Raw genomic sequence first — 26,473 nt, 5'->3', positions numbered from 1 at the left:
TCAAATCCTGGCTTTGCTGCTTGTCACCGGGCAAGTCACTGTGTCACTCTCAGTCGCTGAGACTGCCAAGTAGGGTTAACGGTCCTCACCCCGTGGACCAGCGGCGAGCATTAAATCAGAAAAGAGGCACACAGCAGGGGCCACAGAAGGAGACTGGAGGGCATGCATCCTTTCCCCTTTTTTCTCTGAAATACGAGGGGAGCTGGAGCTGCAGGCCAGGGCCGTGCAGCAGGTGCCGAGGCGAAGGCTGAGGAACAGAGGCATCAGCGCACCTGACTCAGAAGGGTCCTCCTTGGACCACTGAATCAAAGGCAGTGGACTCCCGAGGTTTCCAGAACAGAGACGAAATGGCACGAGCACTCAGAGACAACTATCAGGACTAGTCAGCAGCTTAGCCAGGAGGTTTAAAAAAGAAGAAACGACAAGCCGCCCCAGTTCTCCTTAACTTCTTAGTCCTCTGCCCCCTGCCCCGCGGTGGCACCCAGGGCTGGGCCCACACTCGCGGTTCTGAGCTTACCTGCCTTGGTGGCCGCTCTGTTCATTCTTCCAACTCTCATTTCCACCTTTTGTAGTTTGGGAACTTTCCAGGGGACATTGGTTGTTCTGATCAGCCCAGCGTTTATCTCCCCTTCTTTTAGAATCAGAACCCATTTAAAAAAATATTTATTTACTTATTTATTTATTTATCATTAATTTTTAATGGAGGTGCTGGGGATTGAACCCAGGACCTCGTGCCTACTAAGCATGCACTCTACCTCTGAGCTATACTGAGGCCCCAAGTTTGGGTTTGAGCCCCTCCCCCCTTCACTAAATGCAGTCTTTACAAATGGTCAATAGAAGAACCCAACTATTTTTGGCCAAGGGAGGGCATCTGACCTCAGCCAAGCCAATCAGGTGCCCTTCAACTGAGATCTGAATCTCAAGGGACTCAAGCCCAGAGAGACTTCCTAAAGAGACAAGCCGGGTCTGCTTCTAACGCCTCCTTCCATGGCATGAGCTACGAGCCCTCCCGCCATACCTTCCCAGTAGATTTCATTTGCTCAAAAGTTATATCCTAATACACAGTGTGCATATATACATTGACATCTTGCCTCCTCAACGTGTCCCATGAGCAGGGACTGAGCCATTTATTCATTCACTCATTTATTGATTCAACAAACGGTTACCAGGTACCCACACTGGGAATTGTGCTGGGAGTCGAGGATTCAGAAATGAAAACACAGTGCCTGCCTCCAAGTAGCCTCAGGTCCAATGAACGCTTGTGAGGATGTCATGCACCCACTCATCTAACGATGCCCAGGGGGCACCTACTATGGGCTGGGCTGACGGCAGGGAAGATGGCATTCCTGTCTGCACAGAATCCACAGCAAGCTGCACAAAGTGAGCTCAAATGACCCTAGAATTCCAGAAGATCAGAGTCTGCAAGGCCATCCAGAATCCACACAGCCCATTGGTTTTCAAACAACCCTGTGGGGTCCTGGGGGTTGAAAGTCGCCGTTTCATAAAACATTCTAGTTCTTTACAGCTTTACTGAGGTATAATTTACAGACCATAAAATTCACCCATTGTAAGTGTGCAATTCAAGGCTTGTTAAAAAAATACATCACCACGATCCGTTTTCAGAATGCCTCTCTCATCCTACCAAGTTCCCTCCTGCCTGTCTACAGTCATACCTGCTTGAAGCATCTAGTCTTTAAGAAAAAGCTAAAGCAACATTTGAGAACCGGTGATCAGTTCCAACCCGCTGATTCCACCTATGGGGAAACTGAGGCTCAGAGAGGAGAAAGGGCCTGCTGAGGACACAGGGCCAGGCAGGAGCACTGCTGAGTCTCACAGGTTCCCTGCACTCGTGGGCGGCCGCACCAAGCCATGGTGAAGCGTCCTGGAATCGCACAGCCTCAGCACGAATCCTGGCTCCACCGTTTATGAGCTGTGGGACCCTGGGGAAGGTGCTAAACCCTCTGAGCCTCAGTTTCTCCCCTGGCAAGTGAGAAGGACAGCCCCTACCGTGAGGGCTGGTGTGCAGATTCCGCACCATCACACACACACAACCCCACCCCGCCCCGCCCGCCCTCCCACCACCAGCCGCATCGTGCCAGGCGCAGGGCAAGGACTCAGGGAAGGTTGGCTAATAACGATCATTTCACCACATCGCTGTCTCCCAAGCTGCCCTCAGAAATTTGGAAGTGAAAAAGACAGTGATTAAACAAAACTAGCCCAGGCCCCAGATGGAAATGCGTGTACACAGACAGCTTTCTAAGAACGTGGTGCAACACCTACCCTGGGGCATCGTCACCGTGTTTGCAGATGGAGCAACGGCCAGGGGTGGGGACAGGGGGATGTGGGGTGGGGTAGGGTTGCTCAAGCAGCCTTGACCGGCGGCCGGGAGACGCAGCGGCTGCCCTGCCTTCCTCTCCAGTCTCAGCGTTTCCCAACAGGCTCACAACAGACATTTCCTCAGCCTGGCTTCCCTCCCACCCCTCCACCCCTACCCAGAGGTCCCGGATATGTGATTCCGGGGGACCCTCAGGAAGGACCGGGCCCGCCCCCCGCCCCGCCCCGCCATCGTGGAGGCATCCGCGCTGCGCTGCGGGGAGACAGGGCGACGGGGCAGGGCACCCAGGAAGGAAGAGGACTTATCACAAGGCCCCACGCTGTGTGTGTGTTATCTCTGTCAGCCCAAGAAGGAAGCTATTAATATCACGCCCCTTAACAGTAGAGGAAATTGAAATTCAGAGAAGGGGGGTGGTGTTTGCCCAAGTAGGGAGTTACAAAAAAAAAAAAAAAAGCCCAAAACAAAATAAGTGGTCCCGTGAGAGGTCGTATTAGCTCCAGGTAATGCCGCTGGTGTGAAGCGTAGTGACCTGTTCTTTGAGCACACGCAGTAAAGAGTCCTGCCTTGGAAGCCAGGCGGATGCGACTTTGGGTGAATCACTTAACCTGAGCCTTCGTGTGGGGGGATGCACTGCCCAGGTTGTGCGGTTGCCATGGAGATGAGAGCGCATCCGGCGTGGTGACTGGGCTCCTCCTGAGTGCAGGGTGTGGAGTCAGCCAAGACAACACCCCGAGCCCCAGGAAGCTCCAGCCTCTGTGACTGGAAGAACAAAACCCTAAGGTAATCTAAGTTCCCTTTTGATGAGGATTACAATAAAAGTGCTATGGGAGAGCTAATGAGGTAGCCAGGGAGGGTTCTGGTCGTGAATGCTGAACGGACCGTGGGGCTGGAAAGGCTGGTTGACATCACACTGGGAGGGTGCTGAATGATGGTTAAGACTTTTAACCTTATCATGGAGGTCACAGGGAGCCACTGAAGGTGTCTGAGCAATAGAGTGACATGACCAGAGGGGTCTTGGTCTGCTGGCCTCTACATGGGAGTCGACAGGCAAAGTGGGTCTCCTTTAGGCACCTTCCCTGGGCTCCCCGCCTGAACGAAAGAGCAAACGCCAGCTGAGAACCTGCCACGTGCTGGGCACCTTCTGAATTCAGAAATGACTTAACTACACGTAGCAAGGTGATGAAGCAGTTACCGGAGAGTGGATGGTAACTCGGGGAGCGGAGAGCATCGCTGAAACCCAACACTCGTGAGAGTCGCAACCCCCAGCAAAGACAGACAGAGGCCCACCACAGGACAGTCGGGAACGGGAGGTTCACTGGTCGGGGCCATTTCATTCAGGGACAGACGGCTCTCCAGCAGCCACTCTGCTGACTTCATCACGGTGACACTGGCAGTGAAAAAAGTCACTGATGGTTTGGACACCGTATTTGCCAAGCCAGGAAATCACTCATTTTATTACTACTGTGAATAAATACGCAACGAGCGCATGAAAAGAAAGGTGACAGGCATTCCTTCCTCTGGGTCCTCCCTCTGGACCACCATAGCCTGAATTACACACGAGCTAAACCAGGTCAGCTGGGTGAAGCCACAGGTGGGGCTGCGGTGCTGAGGCCATTCTTCTGCCTCTGGGGTCACTGGGTCCACCCATCGTCCACCTTGACTCCCTCCGGACGCTCCGAGACCTCCCGCCTCGGTACCTCCCGGTCTTGGGCCGCCTTGCACAGACAATGTGCCCGACCCAGGACACTTGTCAGCCTTGGGCTTGCCTGCACTCCGGCCAATGCTGAGGTGTCTCCCAGGCTTCACCCCCCCTTCACTGCAGCCACAAACACCAGGTTACCCTTCAGCTCAGGCTGACACTTGCTGCTCTGGTCCCATGGACACATCCTGGAAGGAGCCTCTAAGTTGCACCAGTGGAATAAGGTTTGGGGACAGAGGTCCTCTGTCCAACTTCATAACTCTCAGTCAAGGGTGGCTCCTGCTCAGCCCCCAGCCGCTTCTTCCCGGATCCACTGAGGGAGACACAGGCCCTGAGCCCGAGGTACTTGAAGACCAGCCAAACCCAGTGTGCACAGGGCAATGGCCCGCGTCACCCCATCTGGGGCCCTCAGGTCCATGATCCCGTATCCGTAGGTGTTCAAAAGAGGGAAAGGCCACCAAAGGCTGGAGTGACCAGGAAAGGGAATTGAGAAGGAGAAGAGCTTGAGTGGGAGAGAAAATACTAAGAGGAGAGGGAAAGGAAAGAGGTTCCCCAGCGTGCCGTCACGAGCCTGGTGTGGGTGTTGGCTTTGGGCAGGACGCCGTATCGGTGCATTGACTCCTGACTTGTCTGTGCTGATGTAAGAGGCTCAAGGAAGGAAGGGGGCCGCACCTCCATCCCTCCACATCAGCTTTCTTCCAGAGAAGAATGTACCCGCCTTTTCTCCCCTGGGACCTGTGCTCCCAGAGGTGACAGTGCTGGACGGTTCTGGATGAAGAGGGGGCAGAAGTGGGAAGGAAAGGGCTGGGTCCCCGGCGACTGGGGAGGTGGCCTGGGAGGTGGCTGAGCCACTGATGGGCCTATGGCATGCAGGCCGGGGAGGAGGGGCTGAAGGGGGAGATGCTGGAACTGTGACCCCTCCCACCCCAGCTGGGCCTGTGGGGTTGGAGGCACCTGCCTCTGAGAGTCAGTGAGTCCTTCAGAGATGGCCATGAGACAGTGAAGGCCAGGGGCCCTACTTCAGCTTCCCAGAGGCTCCCACCCTGAAAATATCCTCATCTGATTTAGAAAGAAGACACATTTACCCTTATACTCCAGTGCTGAGGCACACTTTGAGGCACAACGAAATTTTCTATTGACTGTGTATTTTTTCTAAAATAAAATGAATTGCATAGTAAAGAAAAATGAAAGATTTTCACCTCCAGCCCCTCCTGGACAAATGAGAAGAGGGACACGGGGGTAGGGGTGGTCTAAGCGAGGGTCCGGAGGTGATGGGGAGCCCAGCTGGGGCTCAGGCAAGGACAGTCCCCACGGAAGCCTGTGTTGAGCAACACGGTGGGGCTGGGCAAGGAGGGACCGGATTCCAGAGGCTGTCCGGCAAACCCCCATCCACCCCGGCATGAGCGTTTGCATCCAACTTGGGAGAAACTGCCCTTATCTGTCCCTGCAAAGCCCACAGCCCTGAGGCCTAAGCACACCCCCTCCTAGCCAGGCGGGAGGCCCTCCTGCGTCACAGCCTGAGCCTGGATGGTCAGCATTCGTCAGCAGGCATCTCTCGGGTCCCTGCTGTGCGGGGCCCTGGGATGCGGAGATGGAGGCGATAGGTCTGGTGGAGGGAGCTGAGCTCAGAGGACCGGTTCCACCTCTCTGTGGTTGTGCAGCCTTCGGCAAGTTACTTAACCTCTCTGGGCTTCAGTGCAATCCTCTGTAAGAATGAGGAGAATGCCACCTCCCCTGAAGGGGGCTGCTGGCAGGGTTTTTAAACAGAATCGTGTCATATGAGAAGCCCCCAGCGTGGAGATCAGCCCAGAACAGATGGTCAGTAGAGGTCAGGCTCCTCTGTCCTTCTCTTGAGTCTCCTGAGACTTCCCTACCCAGAGCCAGAGGGGAGGGCCGGGAGGACCAGGAACACCTGCACCGCAGTGACGGTGATGCGACAATGACGCTGATGGTAAAATTCTTACTCATTTGTTTTGTGCTGGTCCCAGTACTGAGAGCGTGAACAGCATCCCGTTCTCAAAATGACCCTGAGAGGACAAGGTGACCTCTCCTATTTTGAGAAAAGGATGTTAAGGGTCAAAGAGGTGGCGTCGTTTCTCCAGGGCCACACAGCTACCAAGTGGCAGGGATGGTCTGGATTTCAGACCTTCACCGTGAAGCTATATTCTTCCCCAATCTGATACATGCCCAACACAGAGGTCTGTCCAGGGTGTTAGAGGAACTCAGAAGTAAGAACCTGGTGAAGGGGGCCGGCTGAATCAAGGGTGGCTTCTCAGAGGCGGTGACGTTCACGCGGGGGCCTTTAGCCATCCGTTGGACTGAACCCAGCTCCGTGTTTGGCTGATGCAGAGGTTAAGAAGATGGTGATTGTCCCACTAAGGGGTTCCTAGGCTCACGTGGAACTCGAGATCCTGGCTACGGAGTTGCTGGTCCCCCACCCGCCTCTTAGGGCAGCGGCCTAGATTGATTTAAAAAAGCCCGTCAAGCTGACAAGTATTTATCAAGTGCTTGGACGCCAGGCCTCGAGAGGTGTCAGCTCCTCTGTGAGTTCTCATAGCACCTGCAGCACCGAGATTCCTACTCTTTCTAAGTGCGAGGAAACTGAGCCTCCCACAGGCCAAGAGGTTCACGCAAAGCCACAAAGCTTGCCAGTGGCAGATCAGGACTTGAATGCCCGTCTATCAGGCACATGATGCCCCAGGGTTAGCCCCTGGGCCAAACTGCAAATCTGGGCAGCAGCTGCGCAGGAGGGGTCCTGTCTGAACACAGAGAAAGGGCCTCCTTCTGGCCACACTTCCTCGGTGGAGAGCCCCGTCCTTAGAATGGAGCTGGCGGTCTGGGGTGGGGGGGTCTGAGAGTCACGTGGCCCTCACTTCCGATTCTGACCCAGGCTCTAAGTAACTGTGACTCTGGATGCGTTTCCTCCTCTCTCAGCCTCAGTCTCCTCATTTATAAGAGAGAATGATGACACAGCTCCCATCCCGGGGATGCTGTGAAAATATGAAATAACGTGTATCCTCTGCCTTGGCCTGCGGCTGCCCCGCCGTGGATATCCGGTAACAGCTTGTTGTGTTTGTATCTAAGGAGCCCGGCACAGTTTATCGGGGCCTCTGACTGGCAAACCCTTGACCCAAACCCTTGCACAACATCGGTCCTGATCATATGAGCCTTTGCACCAGAGCGCAGGTCCCCGGAGTCCCCATGGCCTTCTCCTAAGATGCTGAGCCCCATGCATGTGGCAATCAGTGTCTCCGCCGGCGGCCGCCCCTCTTGCAACGGGGTGTGTAGGGGCAGCCAAGAACCCCGTGGTGTCACCACCGCGTGCCCCATCCCAGAGCGGGCCTGCCCTATCGGGGATTGCTAAACATGTGTCCCTGGCACCATTCTGACAGCTCATGCCAGGGCTGGAGGGGGCGGGGGTAGACGCGGTCCCCAGAGCCCACCGTCGGAAGGGGCACAGACTCCCAACTCTGCCATGTCCGCCATTTGTCTCCCTTCTCCCCTGCAAGGCCTTAAGGGTCAGAGAGACCAGGGTTTAAATCTGGGCCCCACCACATCTTGACTATGTGACCCTGGACAGCTCATTTCTCTTCTGAAAAACGGGATTTACCATTCTTACAGTTCAGGGTCGCTGTAAATATTCAACGGCTCGACAGGTGTGAAGGTCCCAGCACAGGGCCCGACTTGAAGTGGGTGCTGAGTATGTGTTTGCTTCCCAGTGACCTTAGATAGCCCTGTTTTCTCTCTGGACTTAACTTTCTTCACATCGGACATGAGACCTGCCAGCCTCTCGGGGCTTTCCAGCTCTCAGTCTCCAGCCTTGTCCCAAACTGGACCAACAGTCTTGGGTGGTGTCAGCCACTGGGCAGGAAACAGAAGGCAGAATCAGCTCAGTGTCACTCGGCCACTCCGCTGGAGGTTCGGGGAGAGGCCAGGGGCTCCCCGAGCCCAAATTCCAAGCAGTAAGGAACGTCCCCTTGCAGGGTCAGAGCAGCGGCTGACCTGCCATGAAGGTGTCTGGACCCTCTCCTGGGCAGCTGTTAGCTCCCTGAGCCTATGCGTTTACGGTTTTCCTGAGCTCTAGCTTGTACTGGCCTCTCCTTAGTCAACCTCTGCTTTAAATTTCCAATAATAATATGAACTCTTGGGGATCGGAGCTGTGTCAAGCCCTGCACGATGCGGGGTGCAGTAAACTCTCGCCAGATGCTAACTGCATAGCTATATATGCCAGGCTCTGTGCAAACGCTGGGGTGGTAGCCAGCTTCCAACAGGACCCCCGGTGAGCCCAGCCTCCTGGCAGAGATCCTGCCTTGTAGTCCTTTCCCACAGTGAACAGGGCTGGCCTGTGCGGCCACTGGATCTGGAAATGACAGAATGTGACTTCCAAGGCTAGGGGATAGAAAGCATTGTGGAGTCTGCCTTGCTCTTTGGGGTCACTCACTCTGGGAGAGAAGCCAGCTGATATGCTGTGAGGACATTCAAGCAGGGAGGTATGTGGCAAGGAGCTGAGGCCGCCTGCCAACAGCCAGTGAGTGCACCATCTTGGACGCAGATCCCCCAGCCACAATCAAGCCTTCAGATGATGCAGCCCTATCCAAATCTGAATGCAACCTCATGAGACACTCCAAGTCAAAACCTTGGCCACCTCTGAATTGGACCCACAGATACCGTGTGAGATAATAAATGATTATTATTGTTTTAGGCCACCAGATTTTGGGGTAATTTGTTACGCAGCAGTAGATAACTGAGACATTCAAGGTACAAAATAATGTGTCAGCACAATCAACCACTCACTGCCTCTTCTGAGGGACTCTGGCTCACTCCCACACCCAGTGCCTAAAACACAGTATTTTATCCTGCCTGGAAGTTTTCTCAGTTGTGGTTTACTGACCACCTCTTTCAGGAGCACCTGGAATGTGGACCTGCAGGGCAGATTCTGGGCTCCACACAAGACACATCTGGCAGACGCACATGGACCTGGTGCCCACATCACATCCCAGGCCCACTTCTGATCAGCCACAGCTGTGGGGATGGTTCTGTGCAGGCTCAGACTCACCTTGAGCAGTCACACCCAGCAGGTACAGCACATCTTTTCACACTCTGCCCCAGGATTTTCTCCCAGGCGGTGGAAGCCTTGGAGACCCATATACAAACACTGTCAGGACACCCCAAGGGTCAATCCTCAACCAGTGGAGGATGGGAATTGTCCTTCTGGTGAACAATCTTGGGAGTATCTATCTACTGAGAGACCACCACACACTTACACTGACTATTCCTCCTTCCCTGTCTGCTGGTCCTCACACTGCTGCTTCTTGCAATCACCTCCCTCAGGTACCACTCCTTCCCCAAGGCCCAGGTGAACCCATTCTAAGACATACTGAATCAGAGTCTGGGAAGTGAGTCAAGGAAAATGCATTTGTGTAAGTTCCCTGAACAATGAGAATGCTCCTTGGAGTGGAGTTTCCCAACATGAGGACCAATGGCCCTGCTTTCCAGAGTTGCTGAGCCGTGAGATGCACTGGACACCTTCCATCTGCCTCCCCAGGTCCATGCCCCCCTTTCTCCATGCTGGAGACTGACCTGCATGGTTTGCATCAATAAGCATCCTCGCCCTGTGGTTTCTGGCCAGCCCTGGTCAATGGGACACGGCCAATGGGACATACACCGGAGACAAAGGGAGAAAGAGTGGGGCTTATTCCTCTGGTCCCTTCCCTGTGGGGGCCCCACGAGCTGCCTACCCCCCTGGACTGAAGTTACTCGCCTGCCAGGTGCCTTCTCCCCACAGCTTGCTCTCTCCAGGTTCTGGTGACTGCTGTCTGTCACTTGACCTTGCCCTGAGTTCTGCACTATCCCTTGGGGTTTCTCATATGCTGCCCACTTCTCTGTAAATAACCCCTTTATTAAGCTCTCTTCAAACTACCCAGTCTGAGTGTGCCTGCTGTTTCCCAGTGGGATCTTGACATAATTCTCCATGAGCTCCACACCTTGCTGTGGATGGAATATACGTTTCTCCGACATAACTGCGGCGGTCTGCCCCTCCAGAACCCACTTCCTTTTCCTTTAGCAACAACCTCGGGTTTTTGTTAGGAGATGTTCTCATGCAGGCTTCAGGGGGTGGGCATGTGACACAGGGACAAGCCCACTGGCTTTTTGTATCCCTCTGGATGCAGCTATTGGTTAGGTGGTGCATCATGTGACTCTGGTGGACCAATCAGGTTGAAGTTCTAGGTGTCGACAGGTGTTACAGGAAAAGACCTGCTGTTCCTGGTCTGGGGGCTCCCTGATTGTGCTGGACTTTTTAGGGGGGTGTCAGAGCTCCACCTGAGGCTGAGGTGCAGTGTGGGACATTGGCTCACTCGCTTCTCTGTCAACTTAAAAATGTGCCCTTGGGCTAATTACTTAGCAATTCTGAGCTTCACTTACCTCTTCTTAAAAAGGGGCATGGGAATTTTACAAGAGCCTCACTGGATTCTTGTAAGACCAAACCAGAGAACTCATGAAAAGAACTGGGCATGGAGATTGATTATAGAAGCTCTTTTAGGCTTTACCCAGAGCCCTCTTCTTTCCCAGGGCCCAGTTATAAGTCAATAGAGCTGGGCCAGGGAGGGATTTAAGTGACAGTCCCCTGAGGAGCTGGGAATTGCTCCTCCCCCTACTGAAGGCTTTGTTACCCAATCAGGCTCACTTCCACTCACAGGCTTCTCTGTTGCTCAGGTACTGGCTTTCTGTGGCTCTAGTCCACAGGCTCACCTGACGTACCCAGGAATGTCTGAATCACCCCTCCCCCATACCCATAAATTATCATCAAAACCTGATTTTCCCCTATTTCCAGGAGACAGGGATCTCTGAGAAGCGTGGGCACTGGGCCTGTGAGGGAGGGGCTTTCTGGCTGCGGCTGACTGGAGAGGGGAGCCCAGCGTTGCCCTGCCTACTCCCTTCTGGTCTCATCTGTCCTCCAAAGCCTGAGTCCCTCTGCAAACAGCCATCTGGTCACAGCCAGGCCTGGAACAGCAATGGAGCAGGACAAGGAGGAGTGGAGGACCTGCTGTGCCAGCTGCTTCTCTGGTGTCTAAAACACACACATTAGAGCTTCATTTCCTGGGTTTAAACGTCGCCCTGTTCAGGTTCCCCTTAAAAAATGCAAACATTGGAAAAACTAAGGGGCCTCTTCGAATCTGGATTTGGCCTCAGTTCCCCCTGTTCTTCCCCATGAGCTGTGTCCCCTCCCCAGTGGACTACTTACTGCTTCCAGAACCAGGCCGGGCTGGACTGTGCCTTCACCTGAACTGCCCTTGACCTGGAACACCCTTCCCCACTTTCTACACTTGGTCGGCTCCTCCTGGACTTTAAAGATTCAGCTTAGTTGCTGCCTCTTTCACCCCCTAGGCTGAGTCAGGGGCTCCCCTGTGTTCTCACAGCAGCCTGGACCACAGTCCGGCGCTGGCCACATCACTGGCCTGCTTGTCTGCCTCCCTTGCTAGACAGCGTGTCTCTGGAAGGCAGGGCCGATGACTGGCTCACTCCCGTGCCCCCCGCATCCAGAGCCCAGTGCGCCAGGGGTGTTCTCACGGACGGCCTGTGCAGGTGGGAGACGCCACGGTTCTCACTCTGGCCGCCGCTACTGCTACCCGGTGTCTTAGTGTGGGTGCCCCCATGAGCAGAGCCAGAGCACCGCCCCGAGTGTACGTGGCTTATGGGGAGGTGAAGAGAGCCCTACAGGTGACGAGCACGTGGGGCCTGGAAGAGAATTACCCCTGAAAGCTGTGGGTCAAGTCTGCTGCCACGGTGGGAGCCTGGGTCTTAATCTCACTGGGAAACTGGGAGTCAGCATGGACTGCATCCTGCCGGAGGGGTGAGGGAGCTGGGTGCTGGGGACTCCCATCAGGCCCTGACTAGGGCTGCTCCTGGGGAGCCTGAAGACCTCGCAAATCCCAGCAGGCAAAGCAATGCAGGGGCTGGCGAGGTGCAGGCCGGTGGTGAGGGTGAGGAATGGGGGGGGGCGGGGGGGGAGGATTCATCCCAGGTGGTCTTCCCTCCTGCCCCTTCCAATCCAGACCACGCGCTCCCTGAGGGCAGCAACAGGCTCCTTCCCCTCTGTCCCTGGTTCAGCAACAGGGCCTGGCTCAGGGAGGATGCTTGCCCAGTCCTGAATGGATGAATGAGTGGACCACTGGATGAGTGACGGGCTGGAGAGGGTATCAGGTTAGCAACTTTCCCTCCCTGCTGGCAGGAGAGATGAGGGGTCTGGAGATCCTTGGAGAGAGAACGTCGTTGGTGGGGGCGGGGCGGGGCGGGGGGGATGGAGGTGGCTGGTACTTGGGAGGGGAACCCTGCCTGTGGCTTTGAGGCTGGCTGGCCAGATGGCCATGAAGAAAGGCTCGTTTCATGTACTTTACGGGGTGGGGAGGCTCCCCCGGCTGGGGCCTTGCTGCTGTGGGAGTCAGTTTCCGCCCTGGGCCTGTGGGGTTGCGTGACTCCGGAATGCTGGGCCCAGGGCGTGGAGGCGAGCAAACGCCATTAGCCGTATCAGAGATCTCCCAGCGCAGATATGGAAGTTTGAGGAGGCCCGGCCGGCTCTGCCCGACTGTAAAGAGACGTGATTGAGGCGGGTCATGGGGAGGTGGCGGTGATTAAGGGGGGCCGAGTCCCACGGACTTCCTGCCCAGCAGGTAGTGGCAACCCAGGGAGTGAGATGGGGTTATTAGTCATAGTGTAAACCCTCTCGAAGCTCATAAAACCTGGGCAGAGGCTGGGCTCCAGTGGCTCCAGGGAGAAAGCTGATTCCCTGGGGGGGGAACTGTAGCCCCTGGGCTTTGCTTCCTCCCCTCAGACTGAAGCAACTGGCCTGAGTCTAGGGAGCACCTGCCCTGGGGCCGGACTCAGGGAGGCAGGTGGGGGCCAGGGCTCTAAGAGTAACAGTAACTCGGTGGCCCCACGATTTCAAGTTTACAGTGTTTGCAAAGCACTTTCTCCTCCCATGATCTCATCGGATCCTCCAAATGGCCTTGCCCTGTCTGTAAAATGACAATCACCTCCATTTTACTGATGAGAAAACTGAGGCCCCAAGGTTTCAGGCCTGGAAAAAACGGGATGGAAAAAATACCCAGGGACTCAGTCCAGGGGCTGGATTTCAACCCTGCAAGTCTAGTTCTCGGCTCCAGCTGAGGTCCAGGGACACAGGGTGGGGGGAGGCTCAAGGCTGGGGGGTCTCCTCTCCTAGGCTGGGAACTGGAGGCAGAGGACTCTAAGAGTGAAAGGACTCTGGGCCTGGGCCCTGCCATCTGGGCCACCTGATAATAAATCTCTCTAAAAGGAGTGATAGGAGCTCAAGAGAGTTTTCTGCTGAGTTATGGGAGAGAACTGAGCCCTATGATGGAGCTGGAGCAATGCACCTACTAACTGGTGTGTCCGTGTGCACAGATAGTACTGGACACCCTCGGGAACCCATGCACACAGGGGTCTAACCCTGCTCCTGGAGCTGAGAGAGAAATGGAGAGAATACTGTTCGTCCTGATGGTTAGTGTTAGGAGAAATGAGATGGTGTGTGGTTTTGCCCATGGGAGGCTCTTAAGAACCGGCAGTTGAATGGAATCCTATCTCTCCAGCAGCCCCTAGCACGAGAAGGCGCTCAGTAAATATTTAGGGAACCAGCAGATGAAAAGAAAACAGAAAAAGTCAAAGCTCCTATTGACCTTGCTGGGAAAACAGGCCTTAAGGAATCACATGGATTTTTGGAATATTTCTTGGTCTCCTTTACTGTCCTGTGAATGTCCGCACCCTCCTCCATTGCTCCCGTGTTGTCCCTCCAGCCCCACTCACCTCTCAGCTACAGACACTCGTCCATCCAACAGCTAACTAGGCCTCCCCACCCCGATGTCTACCAGGTCCCCACCCTCAGTATTTCTAAAACAGCACTCATGATGCTTCTCAATAAAGAATATGTCCCACCTCCAACCCTGTGGCCCCAGTCAAACTCTGAGAACCATTCTTTCTCACCCATGTTAAGCAGAGCCCAGACAGTTCCCCAAACCTGTCCTCTCCTCTGTCCTCATTGCTAATGTCCTCCCCTTGCTCAGGCCACCATCACCTCTTGTCGCATGACTGTCACCACCTCTAGGGGTCCTCCCACGTTCCCATCAGCTCTCACCTCCTCGCTGGCTGACAAAGCGATCACTAGAGTGAAGACATCACCTGCCACCTCCCTGCTTAAAGCCTCCCATGGCTCGGTGCGCCCCCTGGGGTAAAGTCCAAACCCCTTCCTCTGTTATTAGAGGCCCCGCCCCAATTTGATTCCAGCCATTTCTTCTTCCCCAAGCACACTTCTGTTCCAGCCACACCAGAACACTGATCCTTCCCAAGATGCCACGTGCCTCTGCCGGGACAACCCTCCCCCCAGCCTGCCTGCCGACCCTCATAAATCCTCTCAGTGCATCTCAAACGTCACCTCCTTTGTGAAGCCTTCCCTGCCCCTACCCTGGGCAGAGTTAAACCTCTCCCACAGTTCCAGGGCAACAGAAACCACAGAGTTCAGGTCATCTGGGAGATTTAAGATAACCTCTTTTGATATCGTTGGATCACAAGTGCAGCTCTTGCTTGGGAGAGCATGGCTGTCCACTCAGCCATGGCACACACAGCCCCACATCCCTGAGTTTATTATCATAAGAGGGCGACGACCAATTCACTTGTGCTGTCGGGGCAAGTGCTGCTTGCATCACCTCATGCTTCCTCCCAGTAGCTTTACGAGGCAGGTCAGAGCTTGCCCAGTTGTAAAAGAGGGAGCAGAAACCTAGGAAGGTTATCTGACTCGCCCAAGGTCACACGGCCAAGAGAGGGCAGGGCTGGGCTGTGAACCCACCTGCCTTCCTCCAAGCCCTTCTGCTCCCTCCCCCTTGCCGGGTGGGGACCCACTTCTAGGCCTGTCTCCTCCTGTGAGCTCCCTGAGGACACAAGTGTCCCCAGAGCCGGGGACAGAGAACCCAGTGAACATCTGACAATATTGAACTCAAATCTCCTCTCCCTCCCCCATCTCAGGCTGACCACCACCCCTTCCCCTTTTGAGACTCTCTCCTGGGCTCCATTCTGGCCTGATTTCCTTTGTCTCAGCCCCGCAGGGAACAGCGACTCTAAGTCTGATCATCAGCTGTGTGATGCTGGGCAGTAAGTTCTTTCCCTAAAGGACACCTGGTCCTGTGCTTCGCAGAGTGGGGTACACAGCCCCGTCTTGGGGCACCCGAGGCTGTAGAAAAAGTGGGGCACCTCCTCCTGGAGGGCCTTTTTTTCCTTGAAGTTCTGGGGTAGATACAAATAAATTAAGTAACTTTAAAGTGATATTTTAAACAACTCAAAATTCAAAAAATATATACTTCGGGGAGCAAACTGCAAAGCTCACGTTAACCTTCAGGGTAAAACGTGTGCAGGCTACGCTGGGCTGCACTGAGGTCTCCAGGAATCAGATGGAAGCAAGTGGAAAGCTGGTTCAATACAGTGGAAGGGACCAGGGCTTTGGAGCTGGACCTGAGTTAGATCCCAGAATGGACCATTACCGTTCTGCCACCTCAGGTGTAAGTTCCCTGTTTCTCTCTCAAGTACCAGGGGCTTACGGTCACCTCCGACCTGCTGGACTCCGCTTGCCCTGCAGACTCCCCTCCCTCCCTTCTCTACCTGCCTGTGCCTGGGAGGCTGAAGTGAAGGAGCATGAGTCCTGTCAACTGGCTCTTTGGTTCTCTGGCTTCCAGTAGAATTTGGCCAAAGGGAGACAGAGACCCGAGGACGGGAGGAGAAAGCGGGTGGGATTTATCCCCAGCAGCTCTCTGCCACCTGGAGGCTCAGTGGTGGGCTCCCTCAGCTCCTTGGTCTCCGGCTCCCGCAACAAGCCCTCCCCCATGGCTGCACCCCCTGGGTTCCAGTCTCCTTCCCTCCCGCCCCCTCGGTGTGTGGGGCTGGTAAAGGCTTTCTGCCGGGGCTGGCCTCGAGGGCTCTCACCATCCTTCACTGCTTTCCCTCGGTCCCCGCCCCGCCCCCACATGTAAACAGCCCCGCACTAACCTCTCCCCAGCGGTCCCTTCTGAGAGAGCTATTTGTTTCCCGTGGGGCCCTGCCTCATAAACTACCTCACTGGGGTTTTGGAAGGATTAAATGGCTGCAAAGCAGTTTATAAGTAAAGCTTGTTTTACTTTGTGTGAGAGGAGTAATGAGCATCATTAGGGGACGGGTCCGGAGACGGGAAGGGCAGAGGCAGCCCTGGCGAGGACCTGGCCCGAAGGAGGCCGCTCCTGAAATCTTCCCCACCCGGAGCCCCGGGAGGCCTGGCCCGGAACAGGCTTGCTCGGGCACGGTTCCCGCCGCTGTGGCAGCAGCGGCCGCGTCATCGATAACAGTGGGGCTCCCGGGGGCCCTCCTGGCCGCGTGTCATCTGGCGGCCCGGAGGCCAGGGAGCCCCAGCAGCAGGGCCGCCAGCCGCTGACTCAGCACAACGCCCCTCTCTCTGCAGCTCGCCTGGTGGGAACCAGCGCGCCCTGGGATCCTCCCCGCCGCTCCCCTCCGCGGTGCCCCCCTCCGGATGGAGCAGCCCCAGCCTCCGAGGAGAGCTGGCTGCGGGCCGGTCCAGGCTGGCCGAGGGGAGAGCGAGTGCGCCCCGCAGCAGGAACACAGGCTCTGATGATCAGCCAGGGATGGCCTCCCCTTCGGCCTCCCCTTCGGCTCCCAAGGTCCTAGGGTGTCAGATCCAGAAGCAGGGGCAGAACGGAGCCTCTGACTGTGTAGACAGGGAAACTGAGGCTCAGGGAGAGCGAACTGACTTCCCAAGGGCCTGGGCAAATCGCCGTCACTGAGCAGGCCTCACGGGCTGGAGTCAGGCTTTCTTCTCCGGTTGAGAAGAAACCATCTGGTCACCAACGTGCCCCATCAGGGAGAGCGCCCAGCAGGTTGTGTGACGCTGGAGGTACTTGTCTTCAGAAGATTCCAATTGTTTAGGAACTCTAGGCCCATCACCTAAACGTGACCTCCAGTCCTCACAACAACCTATAAGTATTTGGACCTTCAAAAATTAGATGTTGAGCTGAGGCCGAGACAGGAAGCAACCTGCCTGAGGTTGCAGAGTTAGCAAATGGCGGAGCCAACACTCAGACTTTAGTCCTTCAGGCTGTGCACTTGTGCTCTGCCAACTAGGCAGCACTGCCTTTGGTTCCTCCAGAGATGGCAGAATGCTGTATAAATGCAGCCTAGACGGGGTGGGCCTCAGAAGGCGGAGGGTGAGCCCCAGCTCTGCCTCTCCCTTTCTTTAGTGTAACCTTGGCCACCTCCTTCACCTGGCTTTCTTATCTGTGAAAAATGGTGATCAGGCCTGCCCTGCTTCCTCCCTGTGATGTTCTGTAAGACATACAGCCTAGATACTATTATTCCCATTTTACAGATAGGGCAAGTGAGACCTGTTCCTTGATTCATGATAAATGGATTAGATGTAATTTGCTGAGGGGCTTCTACAGGCCAGGTACCATGTTCCCGAAGACAGAAGCGGTTTGCCCAAGTCTACACACCTAGAACATGGCAGAGCTGAGCCTCAAATGGACAGTGGACACTCTAATACGCACTCATTGGCCTCCTGGGTTGTGGACAAGTAGCCAGAGTACTACAGTTTTCCAAATCTTGAGAAAGCCACTTGGATCCTCCTTGAGCCCAGCCCATGGCACTGAACTGATCCCAGGAATGACCCTCTCCTGGGAACTTTTGGCCTGGAACATATTTACAAAACTCTGGAGGGGATGGAAATATCCCAACCCACTCCCTACAGACCCAAATTAGCAATTTTCTTATTCTTTATGACCCCTCTGGAAATGCAAACTATGTAATATTGGTCTAAAATTAGGAGCATAAGTCACAAGAGAGAAGTCCCACTACTTCTGGAGAGAATGTTTTCCTAGCCTCATCCCGGCATTTGTTCTAAATCAGAACACAGCAGTCGTCTTTCAAAAAATTATTTCTCTCCGCGTACTTATGGACTCGGGGCAGAATGCTTCTGAGAGAACATATTTTCACTGTACTGCCAGCTGCTGAAATCCAATCTCCTTACCTGGCCTCGAATTGATAGGATATTCAGGGAGGCCCAGAACACTTCTGTGGACCCAGGATGCCTTCTTAAATGAAGGACACTTTAATAATAACAAAGGCAATAATGTTATCTGTAGCCAACACAGAATGACCGGTTGAGATGTGCCAAGAAACGATGTGAAGTGTTTTACCACCACTATTGCATGTAATCCTCACAATAACCCTATCAGATGGGTATTATTGTCCCATTTTACATATGAGGGTAATTAAGGCCTAGAGGTTAGTTAAGAGATTGGCCAAAAGCCATCTGGTTATAGAGCCAGTAAGCAGTGGAGTTAAGAGTTTTAACCCAAATCAGCCTAACTCTAAAGTCCACACTGGGATATTGTCTCTCCTAACAGCTGTACTTGTCATGTGTCAGACACAGTCCTAAGTGACTTCTATGATACTCTGTAGATGGTCACAATATTTTCTCCCAGGACTTTGCTCCATCCTTTTCACTCGCTCCCCAACACAGATATTCATACTAGCCTCACGTCTGTGCCTTTGCGATTCTCTGGTTAAACTGCCAACCCCCGGTGGTGGTGTCAGCATTTGTAAGAGTATGCGTGTAACCCAACACCTTTGAGGAAATTAATCCTAGAGTCCGAGGACCTTGGGCGTGTTGCTTTTAACTTCTCTGATCCTCAGGGTTCCCTGTGTAGTTTGAGTTGGTTGGGTCCTTTGAGCTCCAATTTTCTAGAATTCTGTGACAAATGCAGAGCCTGTCTGGAAATTGGTGTGGGATGTGCAGATTTCAATACGTGGGGTAGATATGACCTCACCATCGACGCAGGGGAAGCTTGTGGTGAGGGGGATGTGAAGTCCTGACTCCTAGGACCCTCGGGGAATGGGCTGTGAGGGGGAGGGCGGCAGGGCTCTTCAGCCGTGGCCGAAAGATTGTAACCTGACCCAAGAGAAGGTGGTGAGTCAGAACCTCTAGGGTGCAGGAAGAAGCCTGTGGTATGTGTGACCCCAGGGACAGAGCTGGGCCTACGAGATGGAAATCACCAAGGCCTTGGGGAGGGAGAGCCTGTCCCGGCCAGACTGCCATCGGAAGGACTGCAGAGAAGATTTGACTTTGACAGAGATTTTCCAAATTTGCAAATTCCTTCATGTTCCTCTTCTGCCTGGCAGCATCCGCTGGGTCCCTACTGCCTACGAATACCGTCCAAGGAAGCGTCTCAGGAGCATGAGGCTGTCCCAGCCCGACACTGACTTGGCCACACTCACCCCCCACGCTCGGGCCGCCCTTCCTAACTTCTGGCTGTTTTCTGAGCGCGTTCCGTACCGTCACACTTCTGTGCCCCCCCGCATCCTCTGTGGGCCCCTTTCCACACCTCTGGGCAGCTCATCACTGGGGCGGAGTCGTGAGGAGGCACTGACTTCACCAGCACACGGTGGCCCCCCGCGAGGGCAGGGCCTGGTCACACCCATCTTCACCTGCTGGCAGACCTGACGAGTCTGAGCTGGGCACCTATCTGATGAATGAGGTGGGAGCAGAGGGCACTGGAAGGTCTTTTAAACTCCTAAGATCCTGCTATTTCACTTCATCCTAATAAGCATGGAACGGAAGGCCGACTGTGTACAAACAACCACAGGGTGAGGGCCGGGGGAGTACAGACAGCAGCAGTGACGATTACATAAACAGAGACTACTGGGGACCGAGAACCAGGACAGGGTGAGGGAAGAGAGAGGTAGGGGGTGGCTGCCTAATGATGGTCCCTTGGCCTCATAACCCCAAACTCTTCCAGCAAGCCTGTGGGAAGAGAGGAGGAAAGAGAAAACAATGGGATGACTTTGCTGGGAATGAACTCTGGTTCCTTCTTGCAGGATTTAGAACTGAAAAGAGCTCTCTTCGGGAGCACCCCCTGCCCCCTGGGTCCCCAGTAGGTTGGTGTGGTTGTGTCTGTGGTTCTCAGGAGCTGTCCCTCCTAAGGGGTTAGGAATCCTACATGTTTAGGGCCAGGGTCAGGACTCACTTCTGTAACCTGACTCTTTCCAAGGGAACCGGTACCCGGGGGCCAACTTCCAACCCCGCTCACCCCATCCTGCTTTATCAGCACCGCTCCGCTCCTCAGTAGATAGCAAGCAAGCCGGGGCCTGCCCACAAGAGGGATTCACCTGGTAGCCTCGAGGGAGCAGAGAACAAGTCCCCGGAATCCAGGAGCAACCACGTAAGCCGACAATGAAGTCTGACCCGCTACCCCTGAGGCCCTCAGTGGAGTGGACGTGGCCCCCGGCATCCGCCCCTGAGCTCACGACGGAGCATCTGCAGGGGGACCCACTTTGCTTCCATCTCAAGCTCTTCCTCAAGAGCCCCAGTCCTCCTGCTCCTCACCCACAATTTAAAAAAGAAGGCTGAAACCCAGGTCACGCTTGTTTCTGACCGTGTCTGGAGGAACAGGGTGTGCAGAGACGGCTTCTCCCAGGTGTGCCCTGCTGCCCCTGCGCTTCACAGACAGCTGGGAGGTGGGAGAGGAGCCAGGTCACGTTCAAGGGAGGTGCGGGGACAGGGCCCTCGTGGGAGCCTCGAAATCCCCCCTCCCTTTTTTTTTTGGCTCCTGACCACAGTTACTTTTCTTCCTATTTTTGTTAACACAAATCCCTAAGTGTGCTTGTGTCCGGAGAAAGTGCTATGAATAACTGATGATACATTTGTTGATTAACTTGTGAATCATCCTGGGGGAAAGGGAATCCAGGGGACGGACAGAGCAGGAGCTCGGAGGCTGCATACGATGTGTCATAAAATATGTAGCAAACGATCGTCCAAACCACAGGGAAAAAGTCAGAGGGATGGGAATGTGAAAGCTGCCAGGATTTAAAAGCTGTTTAATGCTAACCATCAGTGCCAAAGAGCTGAGAGCAGTTCCCTTCCTCCATGCACTGGCAGTGACAGCTCAGACAACGTGGAGAGGGTTTGGACCGGCCAAGCCGGTGTGCTGAAAGGCTCTTTGTTCGAGAAGTCTTGTAAACAAGGATCTCCCAGAGGTGGAATCCTCACCTTGTCTACTGCTCGAACACTCTCTCCTCAACATCCCAAGTGGAACAGCAGTGAAGCCGCCAGCAGCTCCAAATCTCCTGCTGTTTGGCATCAAGGAAAAGAAAAAACAGCCCCATCGATGGACTGATTTTATCACTTTCCTTCCCAACGTTCTGATGTCCCTTAGACAATGACCTCGGTCCGCTGGCCCCAAAATGACGTGGTTGTGTCTGTGGTTCTAAAGGTCTGAGCCCAGACGTCTCCCCTAAAGGGTTAGGGATTCTGCACGGTTAGGGCTGGGTCAGGACTCACTTCTGCAAACTGACTCTTTGGAGATCTGTTTACATCACGGCAGAGGACGAAAAGGTCTTTCCTGCTATTCTGGCTTGAAAGCCTCAAATGTAAAGTTATGTGCTTCTCAGTATCAATAGCACAAGGAAAGAGAAACTAAGGGAGAAGCAGCAGGCGGGTAATTTAGGTTGGTGAAAACGATCATCCTGGAGCAGACAGACCTCGGCATCCTTCGAGGTCGTCATATGATGTGTTCCTGGGTAGACGATGCTACCGAGCTTGGTGGGGCCCAACAGCGGATCCACTAATTGTGCCAAGAAGGCCCCTGCTTTTAGGGAACATGTCATCTACTTGCGACGGAGGCAGCACGCGTGCCCTAAATGATACAGATAATTAGCCTCTGAGATCAGAAAAAGTCAGAGCTCTCTGGACAAGGTGGTCCCAAGCAGGGCGGCAGGAATGCCTGTAGCAACATTGTTCTGCATTGGAACCAGGACGTGGACCTTCTCTCTCACGTGTGTTTTGTTTCAGTTTGGTTTCCTTTTGCTGTTGTTTTTGCTGCAATTTTGCTTTCTTCTCTCCCACTCTCTACCTATCTCAAGTCCAGCACATCCTCTGAGGCCAACATGAATGAATTTATAGTCACTCACGAATTTTCTAATCTTCATTAATCTTTACTTTGAACTCTTACAGTAATTGGAGTCTGAACCATTTATTTGGTACATGATGATACTGTGTATTTTTATCAGCTTTTAAGAAAGATAAATCTTTTCTCAATTCAACAGCAAGTTCTTCTTGGCAGGTGATGAGTCTCAAAACACCTCTGTGTCACCCACAGTGTCCACACTTAATACCTGCCACCAGGTATTTGCATATATGCCCTGGTGTCCTGCTAGAGGTGCTGCTGGTGAGTGAAAATCTTGGTCGGGATTGGGGAAGAAGACTGAATTCTTGGTAGGAATAGGGAGACGCCCCAAATGAGTTCATCCAGCTTCAGAAACATATGCTCTGAGCAGTTTTTTGCTCCTGAAGTTCCCTTCTTGGTTATGATTTTTAAAGCAGATAGAAGGTTCAGAAAAGTTGTAAACTGAGTAAAAAATTAACTGGTTGAGAATGAAAATTGATCAGTAGTTCCGTTCACAATCTGATACGTATAAGAATGAAAAGGAAGGAAGGAAGGAATGGGAAGGAAATAAAGGGAAAAAAAGCCTGAGGGGCTCCGATGAGGGACACAACAGACTCAGTCTTCAAACATGACCAGCAATTTCACGATGTGGTAATTTTTAATATTAAAAGTAAATTGTAAATGTATCTTTATAAACAATATGCATAAAATAGATCTATTATTCTAAAACCTTTTCTTTTTTCAAATGCTTTTTCACAGTAAATTTTTTAGGTGTCAGATTTTCCCTCAAAATAATAGTGCAATTGGAAGAAGGGAAGCGTCAGTGAACTCGGACTTCTTGGCTAATACAAGTCCTTGTATATTTCCTGTAGGAGCGGGTGAAGACTCATGTCCGTCTCTGTTTTCTTTATGACTTGCAACAGCTGCACGTGCTCTGTCACAATCTGCCTGAGGTCTGTCATTTTCTGCAGCAGCTTGGCAAAGAGCTGAGAGGACTCGGGGTGGTTCAGCTTGAGCTGCAGCTCTAAGGCTTGCAGCAAGTTGTCCTGGATGTCCTCAATGGGCTTCACATTCAGCAAACCAGGGCGGTCTGGGGGAGCAGACATGGAAGACAGAACAGGAGGTTCAGTTACAAGATTCTCTGGCCCCACCTCTGAGGCATATGCAGCCCAACTACCCACTGGTTGGTCTTTTTGGTGGTTTTGCTTTGGTTCTAAAGTAGGGTGGGGCAGGAGGGTAAGCAGATAGTAGGCAAGAACTGCAGACAAGGAGGATGGAATGAAAACCCAGAGTATCAGAGCTCTTTCCAGGGCCATTCTTTTCCTGGCCAGGATGCCATCTGTGTGACCAGCTGACAGAACATGGCGGCAAAGCAGCTCTCTCCCCAGACTGGGGACTCTTCTGCTGGCACGTTCCTACTCACTCAGAAATCTCCGCTCAACTTCTGCTCCTTCTTGATGAGTCTATGTTTTATAACTTCTACTTACTTTCTTACCACAGCTTTAAATACACTTTTAAACTTTGTTGTCTTTTTGCTTAAGATAGCATATGCATTTTCAAAGAGATAAGACATAGTTTTCTAATTCTGTTACACTTTGTAAGGACAGACCAAATTTTAACAGAGGCTTCTTCTGACTGGCGAGGCTGCAGGTCATTTTCACTGTCTTCTTTATACTTTCCTTATTTGAAATTCTAAGTGATGAGCTTAAATTACTTTTTAAACAAGTTTTTATGTATTTTTATTCATGTAGATCTTTTTAGATTCATCCTTAAGTACTTTCTAGTATTCTTCTTTACTTTCTAGTATTCTCCACTTCTTTGTCATTACAGTTTCTAATGTATCCCTGCTGATGTTTAGAAAAAATTATTGGTTTTATTATATTGAATCGATTCCAATTTCCTAAACTCTTGCCAATTCAAATAGTTTTTATCATGGATTAAAAAAAAAACTTTTGGATAGACAATTGCATCTGCAAATAATCAGTTTTATTTATTTCTTCTTTTCCAATATTTATAGTTCTCATTTCTTTTTCTTGCCATACTGCGTTGGCTAATACCACTAATATGCTATTAAATAATAGTATTGTTAGGAGACATTCTTGTTTTATTCCTAACCTTGAAGGAAATGCTTCTAATGGTTTACCCACAAGTATGATGTTTACTAGGTATGTTTTTCTCCGGGCTCTCCAAGAGTTTTAAAGTTTTTTATTTATTTTATTCAGGAACTTTGTTGCATTTCATCAAATGCTTTTAAGTTTTTCTAACTAGAGTGATGACCATATGTTTTACCTTAATCTAGTGTGGTGAATTACATTAATAGATTTTCTTACACCCTTGCATTTATTTGCTAATATTTTATTTAGGGTTTCTAAATGTGTGAGATTGGTCCAGAGTCTTCTTTTTCTGTGCTATCCTTTGCCTATTTTGGTAATAAATGTTAACTAGCCTTACAGACTGAGTTGAGAAGTTTTCCTTCTGTTTCTATGTAGTGATGACCTGTTCCTTGATGGTTTCTTGGAATTCATTTGCAGAACCATCTGAGCCTGGTGGTAAACTTTTGACTATTTTTAATTTTTGCTCTATGGCTTTTAACCTCTTCAGGCTTTTTACTACTCGTAAAGGAAAATTTTAGTAATCTACATTGGAATAAACTTGTGCATGATATTCACTTAAAATCTGAATCTCTTTTAATTATTTTTATTTATAACTCCTTTAACTGAATGCTTTTATTTGTGTATTTTCTCACTTAAAGAATCTGATTTGCCAAAGGCTTATCTATTTTTGCTTTTTCTAAAAAGCAGAACTTTTGGTTTTACAGATCAACTCTGTTTTTAAAAGTTGCATTTTGTTTTCAGTTTAGCTAATTCCTTTAACTTTCTTTAGGGTTTTTTCCCCCTCCTTTTTCTTACTTCTTGAGTTGAACGCTTAATTCATTTAGTTTCAGTATCTCTTATTTTCTGACAGATGAGTCTAAAATTTCCTCTGCGTGTCACTTCTGTTTCTCCCTACAGGCTTTGGTAAATCATACTCTTATTATTCTTTTCTAAATAGTCATATTATTTTGATTTCACTTTTAATCTAAGAGTTATAGAGACATGTTTTTAGAGTTCCAAGTGGAAAGTCTGAGTTTTTGTTTTTCCTAATTTCTAAGTTTGTCGCAATGTGGTTAGAATACAAGGTTTTCTCATTAAGGCTCAGGAGAGGGGTGCAGAGTACACACAGCATTCAGGACACTCACTCGATACCCTGCACTGGATTCCAAATTTCAGCTCTTAAAGGCTGTTCACCCCCGCCTTCTCGTTTTAAGCCCTCTCCCCTTCACTGTTAACCAGAGTACTGTGTAAGAGTTTCTACTTCCCTTTCCTCTAGCCTCCACTTACCGTTATCCCTTTGCTCCAGCCACACTAAGCTACTTCCAGACCAAGTCCCTCAAACGCCCCACGTTCTGTCATAAGTCAGTGCGTAGGCAGATTCCGCTCCTCCTGCCACAAGCCGTCTTACCTTCCCTTTAACCATCTTACTGACTGCAAGCTATTCTTGAAAATCTAGCCCGTGTCATTACGCCCTGGAGCCTTCCTGGAGGTCATCCCTTCCTCCCCTCTGCTCTTCCAATCCCTTTGCTCTGGACCCCACAGGACCTGCAAACACCTCAATAGCTACTACACTAGTAGGTCACATTTATTGAGTGGTTATCATTTCCCAAAAATTATGCTAAGGGCTTTATACAAAATACATCATTTCATCTTCAGGATAACTCCATAAGCTCAGTGTTTTAAGGAGGGAAAAAAGGAAGATTGGAAAGAGGAGTTGGATCTTACCCAAGATCTGCCACTTGCTAGTAAAGGGCAGAGCTAAAATTTGAATCTGACTCTAAATGCTACACACAACTCTTATTACCTTGTATTTGAGGTACTGATTTTCTCGTATAGCTCCCCTACTTGGCCACAAGGGACCAGAGGGCAGAGACTATGTCTTGATTATCTCTGAGGCTCCAGTGGAAACACAGGAAGCACTCAGTTGGCTGAGTTAATGAGTGAGAAGGGTGTTTTGGCTAAGACTCCTGGATTGAAAATTACAATTCTTCTGGTTGGTGAGCAAGGATGAAGCCTCCTGGAAACAGCATCTTCCTGTATCTAATAAACTCTAGTAACCTGTGTCTGTTGAGGTGAGACACAGGAGAGCAACATGAGAATGGCCTTGGGTGGGATTTTTCAGAACTCTAAACATGCTCTTAAATTCTCTTTTCTTTTAATTACAGAAAGTTTGGTTTGATTTTTTTCCTTCTAACTTCTCTAACATATCTCATTATCTGGAATACATATACTTTAAAAAATTTTTTTCAGAACTTAGCTTTGGAACCATCAGCAAAAATCTCAGATTATGAGAATGAAACAAATGGTTTAGTCCCGGCCTAGGGAATCAAGCCCCTGGAGGAGCTGTCCGTTCTCACAGTTG

The 26,473-nt window shown here is 51.7% G+C and overlaps 2 protein-coding genes across 5 annotated transcripts in view; both read right to left on the bottom strand.

Annotated features, from left to right (window-relative positions):
- The window catches only part of TSEN2 (tRNA splicing endonuclease subunit 2), an 86,943-nt gene that overhangs the window by 49,784 nt on the left and 10,686 nt on the right, over positions 1–26,473 (bottom strand). The window lies entirely within an intron of this gene.
- Positions 22,655–26,473, bottom strand: part of PPARG (peroxisome proliferator activated receptor gamma) — a 117,251-nt gene continuing 113,432 nt past the window's right edge. For 3 of the 4 annotated variants that reach the window (XM_032458996.1, XM_032458995.1, XM_006180059.2), the window contains exon 8: positions 22,658–23,108. In XM_032458996.1, the coding sequence (XP_032314887.1) occupies positions 22,861–23,108 (248 nt within the window). In that variant the 3' untranslated portion in view covers positions 22,658–22,860. Of the gene's footprint in view, positions 23,109–26,473 lie in introns of all 4 variants that reach the window. The other variant, XM_006180058.2, reaches the window with a different exon arrangement.

Source organism: Camelus ferus, chromosome 17 (assembly GCF_009834535.1).
Source record: "Camelus ferus isolate YT-003-E chromosome 17, BCGSAC_Cfer_1.0, whole genome shotgun sequence".
Classification (NCBI taxonomy): domain Eukaryota; kingdom Metazoa; phylum Chordata; class Mammalia; order Artiodactyla; family Camelidae; genus Camelus; species Camelus ferus.
This window is presented reverse-complemented; position numbering and strand designations above follow the sequence as displayed.